The 20,684-nt window shown below is 47.4% G+C and overlaps 1 protein-coding gene across 1 annotated transcript; it reads right to left on the minus strand.

Annotated features, from left to right (window-relative positions):
• Positions 1-17,548: 17,548 nt before the first annotated feature.
• FOXI2 (forkhead box I2) lies at positions 17,549-19,231 on the minus strand. Its single transcript, XM_036101939.1, has 2 exons — positions 18,721-19,231; positions 17,549-17,991 (listed from the first exon to the last, which is right to left on the minus strand). The coding sequence occupies exons 1-2, from the start codon at positions 19,229-19,231 to the stop codon at positions 17,549-17,551; spliced, it is 954 nt and encodes a 317-aa protein (XP_035957832.1).
• Positions 19,232-20,684: the final 1,453 nt, after the last annotated feature.

The raw sequence follows: 20,684 nt of genomic DNA on the forward strand, positions 1-20,684 counted from the left end.
GTTCCCTGAAATGTCAAATTATTTTACTGCAGAGCCTGTTTTAATTTCTCAGGAATATAACCTTTCAAGCAAAGGCTTATGTTAACTCTAAAGTTGGAAAAACATGTTTTAGAAAAACCATATGTAGTCGCGAAAGTGTTGATTACAGGATCTCGGGATGTATAGATGTAGTTCACAAAGATGCCTGTGATAATGGGTTCAGATTAGAAATAAATGCACCAGACCCTTCTCCCTTTCCTCTTTTCCTCTGAAAATGTGACCCTACCCTGGACACCCCCTCCAGACAGGAAAATGCACCCACCCCCAGCAAATTGCCTCAAATGTCTCTGGCGGTTTTGCATGCAAACTTACAAGATAGATGTCTCCCTTCCATCCCCTAAATACTCTCATCCTGTGTCAGGGACAACTTCCTGCAGCTCCCAGCTGTCACTTCTAGAATCTGAAGCTTAATCAGTGCCTATCTGCTAATGAGGACTGCTAATGAGGGTGCCTCCCAACAGCACCCCACATGCATTCAACCATAGTCACTCGTTGAGCACATACTGGATGAGCAGGCGGTGTCCTTGGCCAAGATTGGCACACTTTTCCTTAAAAGGACCAGGTAGTCAATATTTGAGGCTTTTCAAGCCAGAGTCTCTGCCACACATTCTTCTTTGTTTGTGTTTGCTTGCTTGTTTGTGCTCAGCCCTCTAGAAACTTAAAAGTCATTCTTAGCTCAGGGCTATGCAGAAGCAGGCCATAGACTGGATTGGGCTCATGTGGTATTTCCAGGTGATAATGTGATGCAAAATCCAAGCATGTCCCCACCTTCAAAGAGCAGTGCTCAGGAGTGTGCTGAGTCATCTGCAAGAGGAAGTCAGGGCTGTGAAGATAAAGAACAGGTTAAACCCAGGGGGGCTTCCTGGAGGATGTGAATGTTTATGGAGTGGGGTCATGAGGATGACCACAGCAGGTGCACCAGTGAAAGGCTTTGGGCAGAAAAGACTGTGTGTACAAAGTCGGTGAGACAGGAGAGAAATGGACCGAGTAGGCCCAGCATGGTCGTGTGGATGTGTGGCTGTACCCAGTATGCTGAGGCATGTGAGTGTGGCCCGAGGAAAGATAGGGTCTTGTAGGAGGTGTCAGCAAATTGGGTTTAAAAGGAAGAAGAAGCTACTGAAAAGTGTTCAGCCAGGTGCCAGGAGTCCTGAGCCTGGAGCTGCACAGGTAGGTGGGCTGGAGGGAGGTGGGGGAGGGATACAGGAGACAGAAGGTGAAGCTTGCACTTTTCCACTGACCTGGAAGTTTGCCAGCCCCTCTTAGGCAAATTAGAGGCCAGACAGAATGTCTGGGAGGCAGTCTCGTCCCAAGCCCTCTCCTTGTAAGAGAATTGTTTGGGGAGGGGGGAGCTTCCAAAGAGGAATCAAGCACCTTCTCTTCCCTATCAGCTTAGAGATGGAAAGCAAGTTTCTGCTGAAACAAAGGGAGTGTCCAGGGCTTCCTCTGGAGTCCAGTTGCTCTTAGCATGAACACTACACAGTGATGCTCCCTTGTCCTGTGTTTACTAAGAATCCACCAACATGCACCATACCTGGGTCTTGGGAATAAGAAGATGAATCGGCCAACTTTGTCTCCGGGGGGTTGACAATCCAGTTAGGGAGACAGGTAGGCAATGCAGTAAACACATAAAGAATAAAATAAGGGTAATAGTTGGGATGAGGCAGAAAGCCCTGTGGGAAGAGAGAGAAAGATGGCTTCATGGGAAAACAACTTCCCAAAGGCCTTGGCACTTGAAGCCGAAAACGCTTTATTGCTTCTTCTCTTGGAACTTGAGTTCTAGGCAGTTTCTGTTTTCGGGTGCCCCTGGATATTTCCAGAGGTAAATGAGGTGACCTCTGTTTTGGGAAACCAACCTCAGCCATGGCATGCATCATGGGTTGGGAAGAAAAGTGGCTGGTGGGCAGAGAATCCACCTAACCTGAGTTGGTATCTTAGTCGCCTTGATTCATTCAGTTACCTGGCCATCAGTTTGTACCTGAAATGTAAGGTGGCTGAGTGACTGACTCTTCCCTTTTTTGCTCTATTTCTTGCCACGCAGCCTCTGTCCTGAGTGTTGCAGTCATTGGCCAGGCCCAGGCTGGAGAGATGAGAGCAATTCAATGATAATGACTCACATTCATTACTGAGAGATAGTAATGATTCAAGGGAAAATAATGACAAATTTCTCTTTCCCTTGAACCAGGAACTTTGTGCCAAACTGGTGTTTGATGGTGCTTGAAAGAAAGCAAGAGGTCATGAAAAATCTTCTCCCAATTTTGTGTTCTTAGTATAAAACTTTTAAAGAATCAGATTTATAATGAATAAAACTGTACAGATTTCTGGATCTTACATGACATGTGCGGGAATGAGCGTGATTCAGCTGAACCTTCCTCTGATTATGCTCTTCAGAAATGTATTCTCTCCAAAATTATAGGGCTGACAGTAGGATGCCAAACTGGGTACAGGAGAAGGACAAAGTCAATACTGCTTCACATTCTATACTCATTAGAGGGCCATTTGCACCCTTCCTGGGAGAACAAAGACCCTGGAGAGAGGCAAATTTTACGGATGACTATATGACCGACTGGAGGAAGTAGGACCTTCTTGTCATTTCACCCTGTGATCCCTATAGGTGGTGGGCCCGGGCTCTTATAGGAAACGCTGTTGTCAGTCCCATTGTTAGAATGAAATAGTCCTATTTATAAACCACAATGAGGTTGAAACAGTGCACCCTTGACCCACAGAGCCTTCAGCTGGGGAGGGAAAAGAAATAAAACAGCCCGACACCAGACACCAGCTCTCTGGGGCCTCGCCTGATGGAGGAAATTGGGTTGGAGGGAAGAGAGAAGCAACTTTCAACCTGAGCACAACACCAGTCATGCCCTATCACCAGCACACGGCATTCCCATCAGACTGATCCTCTGGGTACGTGTCATTGCTGTTTAGATAAGCAAGGAGATGGGGAAGGCTGCTTTTCAGCCAGTACAGGGGAAGAGCGCTACCCTAAGTGTTTCATATAAATTCAGCTTGAAAGAGGTTTTTGTAGTTATTGCCACTGTTTATCAACCAATCTCTAAGTAAAAGCTAAGGCTTTTAGAGAAATGACATCGGGAGAAATAGTTTCTGAAAACATTTACATTTTTACTACATTTTATCCCTTCCAATTTCAAGAGAACAATAAAGCTTAGGTAATCCGATCAGGTTTTTCACTGTAAACCTATAGAAGCTTTAAGTTCAACATTATGATTATTTTCAGTTAAATATCTGGAACCAGTAGGGTGCATTTAGGAAAGGAATTTTGCCTATGAAATATCCCTTCAGAAGCTGTGCCAACTTCTGCTGATATTCAGTGCTTAAGGTTGGCTCAATCTGGATCATGGTGATGCCACCCATGGCCCAAGTGGAGAGATGTAACAAAAAACAAACAAACAAACAACAACAACAAAACAGAGCAGTATTTATCTGACATCTGACTATTGGCTCATTATTCATACAAAATCTGGGTATCAGACCATGAACAGAATAAACATACCTGTGAAAATTGCCTAGACCCAGTTGAAACTGAAATCAAATTTAAAAATATGAATGACAGTGGAATTAAAATATTAATTTTCCAGAAAGGTTGTCATGTTGTAAGTAACAGGCTTCTTTGGTGAAGAAAGAATTCTAGCTCTGGGCCTGGAATGAATAGACCCAAGGTGTTTGGCAGGGGCAGAGAAAATACAGCGATGAGTCAGAAACATCTCAGCTTAAGAATAAAAAGGAGGGAGGGGATGGTAGGTAAGGTAAGTACAAAATAAACCCTTCTAGCATCTTCTGGATGCCAGAGACAAAACCACATGCTGGGTGGCAGAGAAGCATAAGTTCTAGGCTTCTCTTGCAAGAAGGAGATGGCCGACTGGGGAAGCGGATTCGTAAACAACTAAGTCTCAGTATGGGGAGACAGGCACATGGGGGCAAAGGGAGTCACTGGGAGTGAATGATTGATGGTGGAAGGGGGCCCAGAAAAGGTGACCTGACGTGACATGTGATGTGAACACATTGTGACCATATGACTTCGGGGGACATTCATTACCTTTTGTGCATGTCACATATCATAGAGATGCTCTTCACCTGGACTCACGTGCCTCAAGCTTCTGGTTGTCTTCCCAGAGACCATAGTGTAGACATTAGAGAGCTTTCCATTAGATAGATGTTTTCATGGAAGGGTTTTTTTTGTTTTGTTTTGTTTTGTTTTCTGGAAGCCACAGAAAGTGCCTGTGTTAAAATGCAGAAGAACGGAACCACTGATTGAAATCTGAACTGAGTGACCACTTGACCTGTGGATCTAGGAAAAATAAGTAGGATTCTTGTCACCTCAGCTAAAAAGACAGGGCATTGCATATTTCCAGAGACTGTGACCAGAGCTTGGACCCCAAAGTGGTCTTTTTGAGGTCACAGCAAAGACATGGGAGCCATGTTTCACATAGAATAAAATTCTAGCTGCATAAGCCCTTTCCCTGAGAATTTCTCCAGAGCGGTTAACCTGGTTCCTTCTCCCATTGGTCAATATTGGTGCCATCTTTGACTTGATTTCTGGTTCTTTTCAAAATCAAGACTATGACTAAAGCCACCTCCTATTTCAGTCCTCTGCTACACTCCTCTGTGCACTTAATGGAAAATCGCAGTGATGGAGGTCATACCTTCACCCCCACACTCCCTACATACGTTTGCTGTTTCCAGACTCCCAGGTCTTTGCTCACCTAGTTTCTGCTACCAGAAGTGCCTCCCACTCAGCTCACGTGGAGACTCTCTATTCAACCTTCCAGCATCCATGAGTAGGGGCTCCTCATAATGAAGTGTTCTTGGGCCATGCACTGTCATGGAGATGGATATAACCCTGTGTCCCAAGTCATGGCCCTCCTTGATTTCCTTACTCCCTTTCCTAACTCACCTACAAGCTGTTTTTATACAGTGCCAAGTATATGCTGAGCACCCAGTCATTATTTGCTGAGAGAAGAAATATACAGACCTGTTCATAATTTTGATAAACTTTATTCAATCCCCTACAATATAATGACATCAATTCAGTCAAAAAGTAATTAATTTGCCTGTTTTTTTCCCCCTCTCAACTATTTAAAAAATAACGTGACTCCAGCTTAATTAACCAGAAGCTGCTGTCTATTGTTTTATGAGGCGTGTCTGACTCAATTTGAAAACACATTAATGAGAGTTTGTTTATCCCACTATTTTCTTCCTCAGAGTTCCTTCAAGTTGAGTCTTAAACATTTAAGTCAAATAATTTACTCAAGAAATGAAAACATGCAAAATGAGACAAGGAAACATTTAAAGATGCATGGGATTCTGTTTACTTCTCCTAAGCTATATTATAGGTTAACACAACATTTGACTGTTTACCTAGTGTGTGTCTGATGAAGCCATGATGAGAATGGCGAGTGAGCGGGGACAGACCTGGAAATCAACCCCAAGTCACCTACAGGCCTGGATGAAGAAAAAGTCAGTGAGAAGGGCAGATTCTTCCATTCTATAATAGCAGCATCTGTGCGATAAAAATTTTAAATCAAACATTTCAATTTTCATAGAGGTGCTTTGTGCAGAAACTAATATTTATTCCTTGTGTAGTGCCAGCAAGAGGAGGATGAGGGATACATGCTCTCAAAAAACAAATAAGCAAACAAACAAACAAACACATCTTTCTCAGTGGAAGAGGGAAAAATATTTGAAAATATGAATAACCACTCCTTAGGGTGGGTAGGCTAGCTTTTCCACAGTACGTTAGCATAACACGATGGCAGACCAAGTTGAGAAACCTAGAATCTAGGCATCGCTCTGCCATTAACAGCAAGTTCCACTTTGAACAAACCACTTGACTTTTTTCAGTTTTCATTCATGTTATCATGGCTGGAAACACATTGAACTCCATGTGTGAACGCCGGAAGACAGATAATGGCTTCTTGAAGGACAATGATGAGAAAGATTCTGAAGATGAGTCAAGATGGAGAAGATAAGAGCCCCATGATTACTGATGTCTGCCGTGGAAGGAGTAACAAGTGCAATGCATTAGCTGTCGTTGGAAGAATGATCTCAAGGGTCTTTCAGGCTCTAAAATGCTTGAATCTTTAAACTAATCCAATGCAACTTTGAGTTTTTCGTTGGAAAAAATTAGTTGAAGATCTTTGACATAGGTTTTTAGGTTGTAGGTGGGGCCTCAATGCTTCTGCCCCCCTGCTTGATGCCAGGATTCAGACCTGAGTAAGGAACCTGTCCCTGCCTTCATCTGGAGTCTTGCTGATAGTCCTCAAAATTTTAGGGACACTTACTCATCTCCTTTTGTTATTTGCCCCTATAGTCTTCAGCACCTTCCCTTTTAAGACCACTTCCTCCTTAACTCCTTCACTCCTTCACTCCCTCTTTACTTCTACCTCTCGACAGGTTGACTTCACCTTTTGCTTCTCAGAAAAAATAGAGACTCCCATGGGAACTCCCCCCTCCTGCCCCCTCACCCCCCAGCTCCTTCCCTGGAGTCTCAAAGGAGAACGTGGACTTTGTCCCCTCTGGGTCAACCCTTCCCCACTTCTGAGCAGCCTCCTTCTTCCTCTCTTTGCTCTCCCCTCTCTGGCCTCTATTTTTCCCTTTGCCCTTCCTATTGGCCCTTTATCTTCTGCATTTGAACATGCTCCCACTAAACACCAATCAAAATTAAAACCAATTTGACCTCCTCCTCCCCTCTCCTCTTTGGGATCAGTATTTGAAATAGTTGTCCACACCCTCTGACCCCACACTGCTGCCCTGCCTCCCAGTCCTCCCAAACTGTCTGGTTCCTGTCTCAGTGCTGAAACTCTTGTCTCTAAGATGAACTCTGCTTGGAACACACTGGACTTGAGGTGCGTGGAGGTCATCCACATGCAGATGTCCATGAGGCAGTTGGATATACATGGTTGGAGTTCAGGAGTGATGTCAAGTGTGAAGAAGCAGACTCAGGCACCATGTGACATGTCAGGAGGCAGTGATACAATAGTCACATGCCAGGGAGGTCCCAGGGAGCAGCTGGAGTGAAGGCCTGCAGGATTGGTCCTCAAAGTGCAATCAGCATTGCTGGGTAAGGTGGTGGAAGGGACTGAGGCACCCATCCTTCCTAGGACTGCTTAGGGAGCCACCTCTTCTTTCTTTTCTTCTTGATCTGCCTTGCTAACATTTTGCCCAATTTATTTATTTTTTTTAAAGAGCCCACACTTGTGGGGCACCTGGGTGGTTCAGTTGGTTAAGTGTCTGCCTTCGGCTTAGGTCATGATCCCAGGGTCCTGGGATCGAGCTCTGCATCGGGCTCTCTGCTCAGTGGGGAGCCTGCTTCTCCCTCTGCCTGCCACTATCCTTGCTTGTGCTCTCTCTCTTTCTCTGTTAAATAAATAAATGAAATCTTTAAAAATAAATAAATTAATTAATTAAATAAAAATAAAGAACCCACATTTGGGTTTGTTGATTGTCTCTATTGTTTTGTTATCCTTTTCATTAGTCCATGCTTACTGTTATGAGTTCCTTCCTTCTTGTTTCTTTAACATACTTTCTCTTTGCTAGTTACTTTTATTGAAGATGTAACTCAATTATTTTTTTTAAAGATTTTATTTATTTATTTGACAGAGAGAGAGCACAAGCAGGGAGAGTGGAAGAGGGAGAGGGAGAAGCAGGCTCCCTGCTGAGCAGGGAACCTGACACAGGGCTCGATCCCAGGACCCTGGGATCATGACCTGAGCTGAAGGCAGACGCTTAACTGACTGAGCCACCCAGGCACCCCGTAACTCAATCATTTTTTTTAAAGATTTTTTTTTTTTTTAAAGATTTTATTTATTTGACAGAGAGAGAGAGCACAAGTAGGCAGAACAGCAGGGAGAGGGAGAGGAAGAAGCAGGCTCTCCACCGAGCAGGGAGCCTGACGTGGGGCTCGATCCCAGGACCCTGGGATCATGACCTGAGCCGAAGGCAGTCGCTTAACCGACTGAGCCACCCAGGCGCCCCTCAATCATTTTTATATCCTTTGTTTTTCTAAATAAATTCATCAAAAATATATAATGCTAAATATTTACCTGAACAACTGTCTCTCAAGCATTTTCATAATTGTTCATTTCAATTTCCTTTTTAAGCCAGAACATTTTTAAGAATTTTAAGAATTTATTTTGATACCCAGATATCTTCTTAATGATCTTTTATTGTTGATTTCTAATTTAATTGCCTCAAGGTCAGAAAACATGGTCTATGTCACAAAGTTCTTCCATCATTGTTCAAATTCCCCACTGAGATCTAGCCTGTGGTTAATTTATAAATAACACTTGCGTAAAATGTACCATCATTTTTAGCATATGGTTCTAATTATATCTGTTATATCAGGTTGGGTAATTTCAATGTTCAAGTCCACAATGTTACTAATCTGTGTGTATGTGTCTGCTTGAGCTAGGTAGAAGTGGGTTCAGATCACTTATTCTGTGAATTTGTCAAATGTGTCTTTTTCTGTCAGTTTTTCTTTACTGAATTATGAGAAAATATTGTAGGTTGTTTATGTTCCTTATATATTCTTGATGTGAATTTATTACTATGCAGATTTATTTTTTACCAATATCAATATGTTTTCACCTCAATTCTATTTTGTATTAATATTACTATTCCAGTTTTCTCTTGGTTAGAATGTGACTGCTGTGTCTTCTTCTTTCTTCATTTTTAATTTTCCTTGAGGTTTATTCTAGGTATATTTCTAATCAGCAGCAGTAAAAATAAATCAAATCATCTGTCCTTATTAGAGCAGTTTAGCCGTTTACACTTATTATAATTGATCACATATTTGGGCTTATTTCTACATCTTATTTTATGTTCACGCTTAATGATTCTTTTCTAGTCTCCTTTCCTATTATCTGATAAATCAGGTGTCAACAACTTTTTTTCTGGAAAGGATTTTTTTTTTGATACTTCTATAACAAGAGAGGAAACAAATTTCCACGAAATTTTTGATGATATTCAAATTATAAAGCATAATTATAATAGAACAAAATTGAGGGCAGAAGCCAATAGTCTTAAGTGAGTTTTTTTTTTTTTTTCTGGACATTTCCTGGGCACGTTTTTCAACCACCGCACCAGATCCAGTTTAATTATTTTATCGTGAATTAAAGGCTTTCCTTGCCTACCTGACAAATGAGACACTCGGAAACTTCCCAGGACGGCAGCCTCGTGTTCATCGTCTTATTTTTGTGAAGAAGTTTTGCTGTGCTGATATAGCCTGTTGTAAATGTTCTAATTCTTCTGAGCATCGCTGTCCTGAATGAAGAAGTGCTTAGTCTAGTAATTCTGATGTAGCGCGGTGCCTTCAGCACAGGTATGGTGTTCCTGCGTGATCCACGCGATGCTTCACCATGGAATAGCCAAATAACGCACACTACCATGCCTTAAAATTACAACATTTGAGGTCCACTCTTTTCTTCTTTTGAGATAATGGGTATGCCACTGGTGATGGAAAAAAAAAATCTTGGAATGTCAACATCCGTGGTCTTCAAAAGGCTGCATGGGGGCCACCACTGGGATTGGCGGTGTGGTCTGTGACTGCGGTGATCGTATCCAATGCAGCTGCGGTCTGTGATGGGTCTGCGATGGGCGCCCATGCCGCGCCAAGGCCGCGCGGGCAGCACTTAAACGAAGGGGCGTTCTGTGTTCAGTAAATCTGTATTTATGGGCGCTAAAATTTTAATTTCATGTAATTTTCACATGTCGTGAAATATCCTTCCTTTGTGTTCTTCTTTAACCAATGGAAAAAACACTCTTAGTCTGTGGGCCACACAAAAACAGGTGGTGGGCCGGATACGATAAATAATTTGGAATTTCCTACTGTAATATTTTTTGTCCCTTCTATCCTATCTGGAAGCTATAGATTATATCTCTATTCATTAAGTGATTTCCCTTAATTTTAAAAATCGTATCTAATAAATTATATAATGCAGAGGAGTTAGTCATATTTAATTTTTTAAAAGAGCTTACCTACTGAGTTGTGTTTCTTACAAGAAAGTCAAAAGTTGGTCATGTTTCTGTTTTTTAAAATCATTTTTACTAAATTATATATTTTTTTTATAATGAAGTCCAAAGTTAGTCGTGTTCCTGTCCTGTGCCTGATCTTTCACGGGAATGGGACACAGTGGATTCAGTTCTCAAGAGCCGAGCTTGAGGACCAGAGACACTGAGTTTCTCTGCCATGTCCATCTGCTACAGGAAAGGCCATTCAGGTGATGGGAAGACCATGGACTAGGGTGTCAGACGCTGGTGGCTTTGAACTTTGGTCTCCCACCCCACCCACTTTGGGCAAATCACTGAATCTCTCCAAGCCTTAGTGCTCTCATTTGTAAAGCTTAGTTAACAATACCTCCCCTGCGTATGAGCTTTTAGTAGACATAGTGTCTATGAAGCCCCTGTTCACAGAGGCCTCGACAGAAGGTCACCACCACGACCTTCACTCGTGCCCCAGCCGGTGCATCTCAGCTGGCTTCATTTCAACTGCAGGACTCTGCACCTCTAAATTCAAAAGCCCGGCTCTATGCTTTTACTCTCTTATGGAGACTTCACTCAGTCTGTGAGTGTGGTAGCATTTATAAAGCATTAGATTTGGTTACCTCTAAACTCAGTGTGTCCATTTCACAATGGCCACAGCACCATGTCTGGTTTGGTGAAAGCCTGGTCCAGCAGGTGGGGAGCTGGACGATCTGTCTCAGCAAAGGCCCGTCTTTCTACACTCGCTTATGCTGACAGTCCTTTTGACTGAGGATGCCCCATTAGGCTATCAAGGGAGGTTTGAGTTTGCTGTGTGAATGATCCCATGTGAAATCTGAGCTGAAGAGTGGGGTCTCTCCTGAGAGGTCAGAAGAATGTGGTAACATCCATCTTTCTAGTTGCTTGAAAATGTATGACCTTTTCCTGTTATAAATCTCATTTTAATTTTGTGCCTGCAATAAATGCATAATTATGGTTATGTGTACTAACAGACTCACATGCTCAAACCCTGGAAATGAAGAAATATTCGTGGCAATGATGGAAAAGAAATCTTGTTAATAAAAACGTGTTATTGATGTGGATTCTTATATTTCGTATGTCTCTTATATATCTTTCATTCATTATAGATACCAACCAGGGCACAGCAGAAAAAATTAAAGCAATAGTAAATGACCCCCCCAAAAAAGCAGTTTGGGGGCAATAAATCTCTGAAGAATTGCATAAAGGTGTTAAAAAGTACAAACTTCCAGCTAATAAAATAAGCTATGGGAATGTAACGTACACCATGGTGACTATAGTTAATAATACTGTATCGTATATTTGAAAGTTGCTAAGAGAGTAGATCTTAAAAGTTCTCATCACAGGAGGAAAATGTTAACCATATGAGGTGATGGATGGGAACCAGACTTATTGCATTGATCATTTCAAAATGTACACAAATATTGAATCATCATGTTATACACCTGAAACTAATATAGTTATATGTCAATTATATCTCAAAAAAAGAATTTTATAACAAATGACTGTTTCAAAGCTTTTCCTTCCTTCCTTTTTGTATAATTTCTTTCTTATGATGTTCTGTTGAATGTGACCAATTGTTGAATAGTCCCCAATTAAAATATATGATGTGATTTATTCTTTTTAGCAGGAATAAAGGAGAGGATGTAAATAAAGCAATGAAGCAGTCCTGTTCCATTCAGGACCACAAAAAAAAGACAGCATAGAGAATTAAGCACCATACTTTTCAAGAATCCTGAAACAGAAACCTTTCATTAAAGTATTAATTCTACTCACTCCTGAAGTCCATCTCCCCCTACACTGACCTGCCCTCAGGCTTCCTGGAGTAAAGTGGACCCAGTAAAGTGAGGTCCAGTCAAAGGAGCAGGTGGTTTGGTTCAGGTGCAGAAGTTAATGTATGCCTTAGGCAGAGCCAAACCACTGGTGCGTGCACATGTGCGGGCCAGCCCCAGTGATGGATTGCTGCAACGGATTAGGGGCCGGGAGACAGGCAGACCTCTGAACACTTCCAGAAGTAGACAGTGAAAATTATCTATTGCACACACATTCTTTACCTCTCCCCATCTTTCAGTCTTGTTAAGCCCAGACCCTGTGGAAGGAACCCAGAAGCATGATACAATTCCTGTCTCAGATTCTTCCTGCCACTTCGGGCGCTAAGCCTTGTTTTGGACAAGGGGACTTCACTCGGGGGAGAGCAGAGGTGGAAGGGAACAGTGGCCTGGAAAATGCCTGGGCATCACTGGCATATATGGAATCATCCCTCCAATAAAGGACTATGTGGTTAACCTCTCATCAAGGGGTGGCCACCGAGTGTCTGCTTCATTCTCTGGAACATCATTGGTGTTGTTCTGATGGCTCTCATGATCCAAGTGTGAAGCTCATGTGGACTAACCAAACCTTACTGGAGTCTGAACTTTCTTACCCACATGCCCCCAGCTCCACGCCTCCTCTGCACTTAGCCCTCCAGCATGGGTCACTCTGCATAAGGGCAGTTGTCCTCAGGGTTCTGTCTCAGTCATTTTTGCATCTGGAGGATCCAGAAAAAGACCTGACCCTATATATGGAGGAATCTGGCCCGTCATAGGGGACAGTGGGTGTGTGGGGGGGGTCCTATGATGAGATGGAGAGTGTATGGAAAGCTTAGGGTACAACTACACCCACTCACATACTCATTCACTCACTCATTCATTCATTTATTCATTCAACTGCTACCACCTGGATGTCTACCCTGGCAGGCAGGCTGCTCCCCACATAGACTATAATCCGGGGGGGGGGGGTTAATGGTGATGCAGACCACCCAGGACCTGCAAGAGCAGAACAGAAGGACACCTAACTCTGACTTTGGATGCCAGGGAAAGATTCTTGAGAAGTGAGATCCTTCTGGAACCTGAAGGATGAAGTGATAGGCAGATAAGTCAGGGGCAGAGGGTAGGCAGGTTCCTGATGGTTGTGGGGGCCTCATGAGATAATGTCCGTTAAGCAGTTAACAAAGTCCTTGTCACCCCAATGATCAATCGATGTCTGATGGATGGTTGGGTGATTCTTAGGGGTAGAGAAAGCCTTAATGATTCATCAGTTCAATCTGCTCTATATTAAAACAGGGGTACAATTCTGATTTTTTAAATGAAAATCCAATTTGATATACTTTTCATTTACCCTCTGTGAGCTGAGTGATACTAAAAATATTGCACGTTCTTTGTGTTCCATCACCAATGATAGCTGATCAAAGAAAGAAGTCAATTTATTGCAGGTGCCAGGCAATTTGCCTTGAATAATGTTATATAGCTTATTTTATATTAGATTAGAAGAGGCAGAGTTCCCAAAATTTCAACTAATGGAAGCAGGGATGCACAAAAGAAATTCATCTCCAGGAGCCCTGAGGAAGGACCAGCTCTGGTCACAACAGTTGCTGTCTCTTGTCACTATCAGACGGTAGATCTTCTAGTAAGAGAACAGGTTTTATGTTAAGGCTCCTGAATGATGCTGCGGAGAAAGGAGCGGACTGGACCGGTTCCAGCCTGGGACAGGGCTCAACTCCTGGCCTCAATCACAGTGAAGTTATAAAACCGAGAAATCAAACAAACACATCCTGAGTTAGCAGAGTGTGGCAAACACAGTGAGGTGTAAAGACAAAATGCACTAATTGTGTGTTCGCAAATGAAATGGCTTATTGACTTGATCACAAAGTCATCATTTTGGAGCCAAATAACCAAGACGCAGGCTGTAATTGCTCCTTCATCTCTGTCTCCCCCACTGGAAGGAGGTCCTGGGAAAGCAGCAATGGGCCAGGGCGATGCCCTGCAAGGATGAACACAAAGCCCGGTACAGATCCGGCACCTGTAAAGGTTTATTCAAAGCACTGCATTTTATTAGGATGTATGCGACTTGACCCCTACTGCAGTCTGTGATATTCGTACGCGTTCCTCCCCATCTGAAGTCAAATCCTGAATGCAAATGTGATATTCTCACAGTATTAGTTGAAAATATTATGCCTTTGCATAAGTGCTGTCATCCATGGCTTTTCTCTTGCGAATCCTAGCCACAGCGTGGCACTATGATGTGCATTTGTGTGTGCGGATATGTGCATATGAAGATGCGTTTCTGAGTATGGGCCAGAGGAAGATTGCACGTCTATCAAGAGTCCTTTCTAGCTCCCATTAGATGAGCTTCAGGAGAACACTTAGCCCACTGGCTCAGCTTTTCTATCGGCACAATGACAATGAACTTCAGTTTCCCGCTTCACTGAAGAGTTATAAAAATTACTGTAATGTTATTTCCTTTTGCCACTTGATTGCAGCGGATACACTTAGGAAATTAAAGACTGAAAGTTGAACATTTATTTGCCAGGGCAGCATTGTTAAAATGCAAGACTTCTGTCCGTCATAAATAAACGTACTCAATGTTTAATCAATATGTGAAATGTAAGCTCATATCTTGAAATCCAGTGCTCACCTTTTAAAACACTAATTACATACACTTTAAAAAATACTTTTAACATATTTTTGAGTTTTCATCATGGATCGTTCTTTGCCTGGGGATTCCTCTCCACCCAGGACTAACATGTTCCTGGGGGAGATTATAATTTATTACATTATTACACTCTTTGGTTTTCAATGACCTGAAAATTTCCACTGCTGTCCAGCAACGGAAACAATTCTAACAACCTGATATCCTGGTAATTTTAGTCGTCTTTCCCTTCTGAATTGGAGACACATTGTTTCTATATTTGCAATTATTTAGCACCAAAATGTTTATTCAGACAAAGAGCAGCATATTCCAATGACATTCCATCATGATCCTACCACATCATGCAGAGGTACTTCTTTGGCAAAGTACAGTTATTTTTAAAATATTTTGGAATTTTCCATAGGCTTCTTTACTTTAAAGACCGAAGAGGCAGAGAGGTGGAGAAGATGGGGCCTGAGCACCGCGATAGGACCCCAAGTCCCCAGGTGAGGGGGTTCTCCTGGCCTCCGGGCAGCAGCTCCCCATCTGAGGAAGAGGAGTTGGCCCTTCAGTGGCCCAGGGGCAGCTTGCTTTTAGAACCATGGTCAAGTTCGATGAGTCCTGACAGAAGAAAGGATTTAATTATAAACTGACTACAACCTGCTCTGCTCTGTTTATTTATTGTGATTTCAGTACAAGTTTCCTTTCTCTGGGAAAACATCTCTTTGGGGTAACAAGGGGCTCCCAAGCTGATTTTGCCAAGGCCTGGAAACTGCATTTGGGCTGACCCTCCCCCCGCCCCCACCTCCCACCCCTTGTGAAAAGACCTCCAGATACTTGGACTGTCACCAAGGAGAGGTGGATTCTGATTTCTGAATGCCCCAAGGGGCTAGAATTATTTGTAATTGTGCATTTCTCACAAAGATTCCATCTGTTTGATTATACAATGACCTATTAATTGTATAAAGCTTGAATACAGATGAACAATTTTCAAATACCAAAAACTGATTTTGAGTCAAACGAACCAAAAACTGAAAAATATTTTTGAAGGTTTTTTTTCCTCATTTTTAACAGAAAACCGTTTGTTGGAAGGAAAAAGACCAGCTTTGCACCAATTTCTAGCAGTCACGCAGCTAGGTAGGATACCCAGTGCTTACATATGTATTTGTCAGCCAATTTTCTGAAAGCTCCATTGATTGTCAAATTGTACATTGCATTTTCCCAATATTGTCAAACTTTTTAAAAAAAAAAATCTCTTTTTAAGTTTCCTGCAAACTCAGAGTCTCTGGTGGGGATTCTGGGAATAGTGCATGTATAAAACAGCGTGTACACTCAAGTTCCATATATTGCTATTTCTTTTTAGCATCATAGTTTATTAAAATAGGCTTGAGATAAAATTCTTTTGTTTGTAAGGTAAGGATTTTCTTTCTCTTTTCTGGCCTTCTTTAATCATATCACATTTGGGGAGTGTTTCTCCAAAAGAGATTTTGCCTTGGCTGTAAGTCTGGCTGGGCAACATTGTATCACAAACAGAACTAGCCCGCTGCTTACCTTCTTCCTGCAGGTCAGCAGCAGTGAGATGTCTTGCGATGTTGAGAAGCGAGCAAGTTTGTGGCTGCCACCTGGAAGGTTCAGTGACACATGCCCCAGGGTCCAAATTCACCCCAACTCTTGGTTTACCCTATCCATGTCTCCAGCCGCTCACCTCTTCTCTCCTCTCCTCTTCTCTCTCTCCTCTCTCTCTCTCACACACACACCCCCCACTGTTCATCAGGACTGCTGCTGGTCAGCTCCGAGGAACAGACACAAGGGCAACCATTCCTTTCCCGCACCAGCACTGGGATTCTAAATTAGGCATGGAAAACCTGCCCTCACGGTGGCCCTGGCTAGTGGAGGCTGGGGTTCTGGCTGGCTCGCTAATCCGCCCACTGCTCCCCCCCAGGTTAACTCTTCTCTCCCTGTGCTCTTCCAGAGAAGGCGCCTCTCTGGAGTCCCTGGGTGCAGGGAAAGAGGGTGAGCCCACCAAGCACCCTGAAATGACTGGTGCCCCTAAGCCACCAGAAACTTGGAGAGGGCCTAAGTTTGGTACCAGGGCCGAACTTTCTCCTCCCAATGGCTGTGGACTCCAAAGGGAACCTTCTGGGTAAATACAAACTAAGAGGGCGGGCTTACATGGACACAGGAACCTGCTGCTTCCCTCTGCATGCAAGGGGCAGCTTGGGCCCAAACTGGGGGTTAAGGAGCAAGAGTGCACAGGGTGTGAGTGTGAATGGGGTGGGGAGCAAACCGGAGCCCATCCTGTGACTCTGGGGTGCCAGGCCCTGCTCCTGCGGTTCCCTGAGGCACCTGGTCCTAGGACAAGGTCAAGAGGGCCAGGCACCAACAGGGAAAGGAGCTGCTATCCCCTGGCCTCTGGCAGCCCTCCTTCCTTCTATCACCAGCATCTGCAGCCACAAGAAAGTCCCTCCTACACCCGTCCCAGTCCCAGTCTCTGGAGTCCCAGATCCCCCTCGGTGCCACACTCCCGGTGAGGGTGAAGACAAACTACCTGGCCCCATGGGGCTGCCGCTGACCCCCGGGGGACTTCCCTAGAGCACCGAGGGAAGACCCTGAGCCTCCAGGTGGACCAGGCTGGGCTGGAGGAGGAAATGGGCGGCGGGTAGCACGCGGGCTGCCCTCCCACAAGCCCCTAGAAGTCTTTTTGGAATGGGCCAGGCTCCCCTCGAAAAAGCTGGGTCTGGGTGCCAGCCTGTCGCCCCTTGAAGGCCGATGGGGCAGAGCATAGGTCCAAGGTCCAGAGGAACTGGAAGAACCGGTGGTGCAGGGAGCCGCCCATTGGCTCCATATGAATGGTCACCCGGGTGAGGCAGGACAGGTGGGCCACGGGGGGCGGGGGGTGAGACGCGCTCAGCTCAGTCAGTTCTGTGCAGCGACTCCCGGAGGGCTCTGCGCTCCCTCCACTCCACCGACTCTGTGGCGCCGAGCAGGCGGGGATCCGGGCTGGAGCTCAGTACCTCTGGACAGCACTTGGGACAATCCCCGCCTCCCCTCAAACTTCGGTCCCCTCCCGACTGTAGAGGAAGTGGCCCACGCGGAAGCCGGTGGCCGCCCTCTGATGGCTAGCGCCGAAGCCGGGTGCGGGGCCTGGGGCCTGGGGCCCTTGGGCGGCGACCGTCGTCGGCCTCCCGAAAGAAAAGTCCCCCGCCAGGCCCGCGGGGAAGGTCCCGAGGCCGCCAGCCAGGGCCCCCATGGCCGAGGTGAAACTGGAGAAGCAGGCGGCGGCGTCGGGCGGCGGCGGGGACGGCGGGGCCTGCAGGTCCGGGGGGGCCGCGCCAAGGGGCTCCAGCTCCGGTGCCTTGGCTCGTCCCGGGCTCCTGGCTCCCGAGGGAGCAGCCGCGCCCACCTCTCCTCTCCTCTTCCTCTTCCGTCGGAAGTTCCCGTTGTCGAACATCTTCTCGCAGTTTGGGTCCAGGGTCCAGTAATTGCCTTTGCCTGCGCAAGAAGAAAGGGCTCAGCTCAAAGAATATGGGGTTTGACCGACCATGGTGTGAACATGACGAATGGAGGTCAACTTCAAGAAGATTCCCCCACCGGTCCCGCCATTAGTCCTCACTCCCACCCTAAACCTTGAGGTTTGTCCCTGGGAGGGCCTCCACAGCCAGACTGGGAAGAATGTGGACATCCCAGAAAGGCCGGGGAAGGGCAACAACCAAGAATACCGAGCCCCTCTAAGTTCAAGGCCAGGGAGAAAGCCTGCGGGATGCACAGTCACGCGGCCAGTGGAGCCCAGCGGCCCGTGCTTGGCCTCTGGCGTGTCTCCCGCGCTTCTCGAAGCCGCATCTCACTGGCTTTACCAGTTCTTGGGGTAGCCACTGTCCTCCCCGTTTTACAGCAAAGGACACTGAAGCCCAGAGAAGTAACCCCAAAGGTCGCCCAGCTGACCAGCTCTCCCGGTTCTTCCTCCGCGGGAGCGCACAGAGATTGAGAGCCTCACAGAGTCCTAGACCTGAAATCAGGGTCTGCGGGTCCCTGGGTCGTCTCGGGGCCTGGCCGCTGCCCAGCACGTCTCTCCTCCTCCCTCTCCTCCCGCCTCAGTACCCCAGCTGTGCAGTGCGGGAGGGACTGGGTTGCCCCAGGCCGCCCCGAGTCCTGGAGTGCCAGCAGCCGGGCTGCGGGAATCCGCGGAGTCCTGGACGGGGCAACCGGGCGCGCCCTTTTCACCTGGGTCGTCCTCCTCGCGGGGCACCTTCTTGAAGCAGTCGTTGAGCGACAGGTTGTGGCGGATGGAGTTCTGCCAGCCGGCCTTGCTGCGCTTGTAGAAGGGGAAGTTGCCGGCCACGTACTGGTAGATCTGGCTGAGGGTCAGCTTCCGCCGCGGCGCGCTCTGGATGGCCATGGCGATGAGCGCCGAGTACGAGTAGGGCGGCCGCACCAGCCGCAGCAGCTCCTGCTGGCCCGACAGGCTCAGCCACGCGAGGTCGGCGCCCGCCAGGCCGCCCGGGGCGCCGAGCAGGGGGCCGGGGGCCGCGTAGCCCGGGGCGGCGTAGGGCGGCGCAGCCCCGGGGCAGGGCGCGTAGGGCGCGGGGCTGAGATCGGGCGGGTTCAGCCACAGACGCCGGCCGGCGCCCGCAGCGCCCAGATCCCCGAGCGCGTAGCCCGCCGGGGGCGCGGCTGCCCGGGCCTGGCTGTGCGGGGCCGGGCGCACACCCGAGCCGTCGCAGTACGAGGCCATGTCCAGCCGTTCGCGGGCCTGGCCGGGAGACTCGGCGCCGAAGCTCATGGGCGCCCCATCCAGCGTGGCTCCGGGGTGCGGCCCGCCGGGCCCCGCCCTCCGCCCTTTAAATGCCGTCGGGGCCCCAGCCCGGGGTGAGTGTGGGTGACGAGCCCCCTCCCCCGACAGCGCTGTGAGAGCGTTGTCTCGGTCCCCGCCCCAGGGTCAGCTTTCCGCCCCGCCCTGGTCCGGCCGAGAGCCAGACACGCCGCCCCAGTGATTCCCCCACTCGGTGCCGCCTGCGCCCGACACCAGAGTCCCCAGGAATCTCACCGATCCCGGCCTCATCTGGCCTCTAGGGCCCAGGAGTCTCGGCTGCCCTGGACCCTCGCGCAGGTAGCACGTCTCCCGCAGGCCCCCAGTGGAACGCACCTCACCTTTGCTCGCCCATGGGGGACCCTGCCCTTGCGGAATCTCTCATCACCCAGGGCCACTGTGTGGTTGGGGCCACCGGGAAGGGAGCAGAGGGCCGCTGCGCTGGGTAAGGAGTCTCGATGAAGCCCACGGACGTCGATGGGCTGGGGCCACGAGGAGAGGCAGCGCGGTGAAGGACGCGAGTGCCCAAGGCCAGGCCTGGCTGGGCCAAGACAGTGGCACTGGAGTCATACGGAGTCCCCGCGCAATTAATGCGCGAAGGCGGACCAGACCCCTGAGAGAGCACAGACGCTGGAAGCTCGGGCCGCCCCAGCTGTCCAGCGAAGCCTCTTTTTTTCCGAAACCCCGCCTGGCGTGTTCCCGCAGTGGCCTCCGCCACGGGGTGCAGGGATTAGCAAAACCCTCCACTGGCTTTCCTGGGACTCCGGACAGACCGGGACGTCTGTGTGCGCCCCGCCCCATGCGCCAGCGCGGTTACCCCGGCTCCCCCAAGCTCGCGGGTCTCCCGGGCTGCGTCTCCCCCTACCTCCGGCTCCCCCTGGTTCCCCAAAGCCCCCGGCTCCTGGCCTCCCTATTCCCCACCGGCTCTACGGGCTCTCTCCCCTCCGCCCCCCCCCCATCCACCCTGTGCGCCTGGTGCCCCAAGGCTGGGTGCCTGGAAAGAGCGCCAGCCTCCAGGACTCCCAAGTTCTTGCCACCTGCCAGCGCGGAGAAAGGAAAATTCTCTGGGGATCAAGGTTCGGAGATGGGTCCCATCGCTACGAAATTCAGCGCCTGCTGTAATAGAACCAGTCTCATTGAAATTGGTTTCCGCCTTGGCTTTGTGGATCCTCAAAGCAAATACATTTAAATTAATTTAACAAACCAAAGTTTCAATCCTGTTGCCCGCCTCCCCTCCACTTTTGGTGGTGGAGAGAAGGAGGAGGGCGGTGGATTGGGGCTAAGGATTGGACGGAGGGAAAGATTTGGACTTTGGAATTAAGGGTCCCATCTTGTGTCAGCCATTTATTCTTGGTGTGGCTTTAGATCTGTCAAATTG

Source organism: Halichoerus grypus, chromosome 7 (genome assembly GCF_964656455.1).
Source record: "Halichoerus grypus chromosome 7, mHalGry1.hap1.1, whole genome shotgun sequence".
In the NCBI taxonomy this organism is placed as follows: domain Eukaryota; kingdom Metazoa; phylum Chordata; class Mammalia; order Carnivora; family Phocidae; genus Halichoerus; species Halichoerus grypus.

What these genes read in the sequence shown, in the direction of transcription:
- FOXI2 (XM_036101939.1), bottom strand. Translation starts at nt 19,231, where the DNA reads ATGGCCTCGTACTGCGACGGCTCGGGTGTGCGCCCGGCCCCGCACAGC. An exon ending in CCGCGAGGAGGACGACCCAG is followed by an intron (nt 17,992 to 18,720) that starts GTGAAAAGGGCG and finishes CTTCTTGCGCAG; the next exon opens with GCAAAGGCAATTACTGGACC.